Source organism: Trichosurus vulpecula, chromosome 1 (genome assembly GCF_011100635.1).
Source record: "Trichosurus vulpecula isolate mTriVul1 chromosome 1, mTriVul1.pri, whole genome shotgun sequence".
In the NCBI taxonomy this organism is placed as follows: Eukaryota; Metazoa; Chordata; class Mammalia; order Diprotodontia; family Phalangeridae; genus Trichosurus; species Trichosurus vulpecula.
This window is the reverse complement of record NC_050573.1, coordinates 255,199,170-255,205,169: the sequence shown is the minus strand read 5'-3', so window position 1 is coordinate 255,205,169 and position 6,000 is coordinate 255,199,170. Positions and strand designations below refer to the sequence as shown.

The following is a 6,000-nucleotide window of genomic DNA, read 5'->3' as shown; positions in this document are numbered from 1 at the left end:
GAAGAATGCCTTGAAAGGCAGAATTAGCCAAATGGAAAAGGAGGTCCAAAAGACCACTGAAGAAAATACTACTTTAAAAATTAGATTGGAGCAAGTGGAAGCTAGTGACTTTATGAGAAATCAGGATATTATAAAACAGAACCAAAGGAATGAAAAAATGGAAGACAATGTGAAATATCTCCTTGGAAAAACCACTGACCTGGAAAATAGATCCAGGAGAGATAATTTAAAAATTAATGGACTACCTGAAAGTCATGATCAAAAAAAGAGCCTAGATACCATCTTTCAAGAAATTGTCAAGGAGAACTGCCCTGATATTCTAGAGCCACAGGGCAAAATAGAAATTGAAAGAATCCATCGATCACCTCCTCAAATAGATCCCAAAAAGAAATCTCCTAGGAATATTGTTGCCAAATTCCAGAGCTCCCAGATCAAGGAGAAAATACTGCAAGCAGCCAGAAAGAAACAATTTGAGTATTGTGGAAACCCAATCAGAATAACCCAAGATCTGGCAGCTTCTACATTAAGAGATCGAAGGGCTTGGAATGCGATATTCCGGAGGTCAATGGAGCTAGGATTAAAACCTAGAATCACCTACCCAGCAAAACTGAGTATCATGTTCCAAGGCAAAATATGGATTTTTAATAAAATAGAGGACTTTCAAGCTTTCTCAGTGAAAAGACCAGAACTGAATAGAAAATTTGACTTTCAAACACAAGAATCAAGAGAAGCATGAAAAGGTAATCAAGAAACAGAAATTGCAAGGGACTTACTAAAGTTGAACTGTTTTGTTTACATTCCTACATGGAAAGATGATGTGTATGATTCATGAGACCTCAGTATTAGGGTAGTTGAAGGGAATATGCATATATATATGTATATGTTTATGTATATATATAAGAGAATGTGTATGTATGTATATATCTATGTGTATATGTATGTATGTGTATATATATATATGTCTGTTTATATATATATATATATATGTAAAAGAGAGAGAGCAGACACAGGGGGAGTTGAAGATGAAGGGAAGATATCTAAAAGAAATAAAATGAAATTAAGGGATGAGAGAGCAACATATCGAGAGAGGGAGATAGGGAGAGATAGAATGGGGTGGATTGTCTCACGTAAAGGTGGCAAGAGGAAGCAGTTCTGTGGGAGGAGGGGAGAGGGCAGGTGAGGGGGGAATGAGTGAACCTTGCTCTCATCAGATTTGGCCTGAGGGGGAATACCATACATACTCAGTTGGGTATCTTACCCCACAGGAAAGAAGAGGGAGGAAGATAAAAAAAAATAAAAGGGGGGGGATGATGGAGGGGAGGGCAGATGGGGGTGAAGGTAATCAAAACAAACACTTTGGAAAGGGGACAGGGTCAAGGGAGAAAATTCAATAAAGCGGGATGGGTTGAAAAGGAGCAAAATGTAGTTAGCCTTTCACAACATGAGTATTGTGGAAGAGTTATACATAATGATACATGTGTGGCCTAGGTTGAATTGCTCAACTTCTTAGGGAGGGTGGGTAGGAAGGGAAGAGGGGAGAGAATTAGGAACTCAAAGTTTCAAAATCAGATGTTCAAAAAAAAAAGTTTTTGCATGCAACTAAAAAATAAGATACACAGGCAATGGGGCGTAGAAACTTATCTTGCCCAACAAGAAAGGAAGGGAAAAGGGGATGAGAGGGGAGGGGGGTGATAGAGGGGAGGGCTGACTGGGGAACAGGGCAACCAGAATATAAGCCATCTTGGAGTGGGGGGGAAGGTAGAAATGGGGAGAAAATTTGTAATTCAAACTGTTGTGAAAATCAATGCTGAAAACCAAATATGTTAAATAAATAAATTTAAATTAAATTTTAAAAAAAATCATACCTTTGAAACAAGTTATATAACACGAGCAGGTTTTATACCCTTAGGAGGCAGCTAGGTGGTGCAGGGTATAGAGTTCTTGACCTGAAGTCAGGAAGCCCCGTGTCCAAGGCCTGCCTCAGATACTTATTTGCTGTTTGACCTTGGCCAAATCACTTAACCTCTGTCTACCTTAGTTTCCTCTTTTACAAAATGAAAATAGTAATAGCACCTGTCATCATTTCTTACACATAAAAGGGAAAAATATCCCGGAGACTAGAAGAAAATCTTTACAGCTCCGCCCTTACCTGTTATCATGTATAGTACTTATAGTCTCTGTCTTCTTTATAAAAATAAATTCTATCGATAACTTTTTTATTGCTTTTGGATATATCCCACTGTCCCTCCAGAACTAAATGCTCTCTTATAACGAAGAAAATCAGTCAAGCAAAACCAAACATTATCATGACCACATGCAACCTCCTCTCCCTGCAGTCCCACTCTGCTGTGCCAAGGGAGGGGGACATATTTCATTATTGTCTGGGACTCAGAGTTTGACTTCCTTTTAGTATTTTTGTTTAGTTTATGTTTATTTCATACTTACATGTTCTAAGATCATATTTGATGGATCAGTTCTTTATATTGTATATTTCTTCTTAACAAAGTAGACACTCACACAGGCCATTATCAGCATAACAACAAATACAGTTGTAGTAGATAGAACTTCTATCATTATGGCATCCCAAATAGAAGCTGTTATCTCACAGTTTTTTCCCATGTACCACCAGACTTCCCCAGATCGACACCTACAGAATAGGAAATTGTACTTTGAAACATTCTCGCAAGACGTACTTTTCAAAAAAAAGCTATTTAGTCAACATTCAGCCTGGTCATGTTCAGAATGGTGTCAGCCACTCCACAGAAGGAAATATCATTGGAAAAAATACATATTTGCTGAATTCAAAATGCTGAATTGTGTAATTTTTGACTACAGTATAAGGAGACTAAGATACATCTGCAATTAAGAGGAAGTCATGTACCATCCTTCCCCTGACTTTGGGAAAGATACAGCAAGTTATAGGATGATGCCAGAGCGGGCAGTAATGGGGAAAGTGATGAATAGGTCTGAACCTAGAATGTGTCCATAGGTTCCATAACCTAGGCTTTTTTATGGAAACGGTAGGGATGCAGTGAGTTAGGGAGAATAAAATTTCTTTCCAGATGGTACTAGAAAAGCTCCAGAGCTCAAATAGGATTCGCCCACGAATAGGACTGTTAGCTGTAGCACATTCTATCAGCATCTTCTCCCTACCCCCAAAACTTGTACCCACCATGCTATATCTATATCTATATCTATATCTATATCTGTATCTACATCTGTATCTATATCTGTATGTATATCTGTATCTGTAGCTATATCCATATCTACATCTATATCCATATCCATATCTATATCCATGTGTGTATATATACACATATATTATATATAATATATCACATATATTATATATGTGTGTATATATGTATATGTATGTGTGTATATATGTATGTGTATATATGTGTATGTATATGTGTGTGTGTGTGTGTGTGTGTGTGTGTGTGTGTGTGTGTGTATATATATATATATATATATAGTATTTGTGACCCTTTTCCTTCAAGGAAGCACAGTGTGCTGTACCTGAAAGAGTTCATTGTGTGGGTAGAATCATAAAATGTAGAAGTAGAAGAGACTTTTGAGATAATTTGTTCAAACCCCCTCATTTCATAGAGGAGAAAATTAAGGCCAAGGAGTTGATGTGATCTGCCCAAGGTCACACAGCTAATAAACATTAGAGTCAGAACTCGGTATTTCCAGAGTTTCCTGATCGGCCTCACTACCTCATGTATCTCACCAGTACATCCTATACACTATTGCCAAAGTAACTTTCCTATGTGACTTCCATATTTCTACAATTCTAGTGGCCTCCTACTGCTTCCAGGATACTTTATAAACTCCACTGTTTACCATTTAAATGCCTACACAATCTGGCCCCAACTTTTCTTTCCAACTTCATCGGATGGTACTCCCACTCCTGCAGTGTGAGAGCCAGCCAGACTGGCTTCTCTCTCTTCCTCATTTGCCACACTTCATTTCCCACCTCCGGGCCTTTTTTCTTCCATTTGCGCTGGGCATTCCTTGTGCCCTGAATGTTCTTCCTCCTCATTTCTAGCTCATAGAGTACCCCCTTCTTGTAAGATGCAGCTAAGGCCCTATCTTCCGCAGGAAGACTTTCCTGATCTGCCCACCTGCTAGCAGCCTCCCTTTAAAATTAACTTGTATTGAACACCTTTGTATTTATTTGTACTTAATCACTGTATACTTCTGCTATGTAAGTTTTTACATGTAGTTTTACATGTAAACTAAAAATAAAAATAAATTTATTAAAAAAAGATAAGGAACTAGAAAAGAAAAGCAGTAGGAAATACTATTTATAAAAGTAATGAAGTAGCTAAGGAATGAGTACTTCCTTTCATGAATCCATGAAAATAATTGATATTCCTGGCATTAAAAGTATCCATGAAAAAATACCTCTTTCCTGAGTAACAAGAAGACAAATCAAGACAAATACATACATACACACACACATATATATTATTTCTTGGCACATCCAAGTGCATTCAGGGAATAGAGTCTTTGTATGCCATATGTTTTGGCATTCAGTGGTCCTCAGAAGGACCTTTTACTTTAAACATAACCTCAGGAGAATCTTTGCAATAAAATTTTTAAGATGATTTTTGAAATGGTGCTATTAATGGTACCAATTGGCAGAAAAGAGAACCTTGTATCTGTAAGTCAATTTCATTTTTAAAATCAAAAATATTACAAAAAAGAATGGAGACTCCTTGACAATAGGGATTGTTTTATTCTTTGCATTTGTATACCTATGGTAGTGCAGGGCACATCATGATCAGTCAATCAAGATACTTGATTGATACCCATTGGTTGATTTATTATTGATTCTGTGCTCTGAGAACATCTATAAACCTTTTTCCTTTTTGACAAGGAAGAAGATTCATCTTTCTACAGCTGCTATAACTTTGTTCATAATGCATTGTATTGTTAACATTTTAGAAGTATGGAGGTTTTATGGATACTTTCTAAAACTATCATCATGCTTTTTAGGATTGGGAAAGTGACTAATCCTGGAATTTGATTGACTTTGGGAGGTCTCAGCCAGATGAAACATCTTTCCACTGATGCAGGTCACCACTTTCTCTAAAACTTAGAACCTTAGACAGCTATCTAGACACAGACTAGACGCTGGAGCAATAAGAAATTTAGTGACTTGCCATGGATCATACAGCTAGTATATGTCAGAGAAAGGACTTGAAACCAAGTCTTCCTTGCCTTAAGGAAAGCTCTTCATCTAATAGGACACATTGCTTCTCAATTTTTAATTTTATAACCACAGAAACATATATAAGACTGGGGAATGTGTTCATTGCTCTAAACATGTTTGTCCCACTGCACTTTGGCTCCAGGGTACCAGGAAGTTTCTTTACATGCGCAGCCATAGCCTTTCTGCTCAATATTCCTTGCCTAGTCAAGATAAAGGTTTTGCAACAATTGTCTTCTTCTATTAATTCAATTTGATCTCTGGATTCAAGCTCAAAACCTTCAGCTCTATTTTTGTTAGGCAAACCTAAAATTGTTTTACTTATTCAGAGCAAGTAACATTTATATAGCATGGGAAAAAGTTTCCATGGGATGAATAACTAAATATGTTTTTTTGTGGAATCATATTGTTTGATGTCACAGACAGATAATTTATAGACAAATGGATAATTTACATTTATGTGTATGTATATGATGTTTTGGTATGTCCCTTTCTTTGATTTGAAAACCATACTTAGTTCTATTCAAGAGGGATGATAATACATCTAAGGCTAGGCTGAACTATAATAGGTTCGAACTTTCTCCCTGGCAATGTTTTACATCAATTATTCTTGATGTTATTGTGTGCATGACATAATTAAAATAGAAAACAACTTTCCGTGTAGATATGGGAGTCTACCAAGTACAGAAGTAAGGTGATCAAACCTGGACTTGAGGAGGATCATTTTGACAATCTAGTTTGGCAACTACTGTATATTCTGGAATAGGCAGAGACTTGGGGGC

General features: G+C 36.9%; 1 protein-coding gene across 1 annotated transcript in view; it reads right to left on the bottom strand.

Moving 5' to 3' along the window:
* Window positions 1-2,478: 2,478 nt before the first annotated feature.
* The window catches only part of LOC118836624 (meprin A subunit beta-like), a 42,062-nt gene continuing 38,540 nt past the window's right edge, over window positions 2,479-6,000 (bottom strand). Inside the window, exon 11 of the mRNA XM_036743867.1 lies at window positions 2,479-2,647. Within this exon, the coding sequence (XP_036599762.1) occupies window positions 2,479-2,647 (169 nt within the window). The remainder of the gene's footprint in view (window positions 2,648-6,000) is intronic.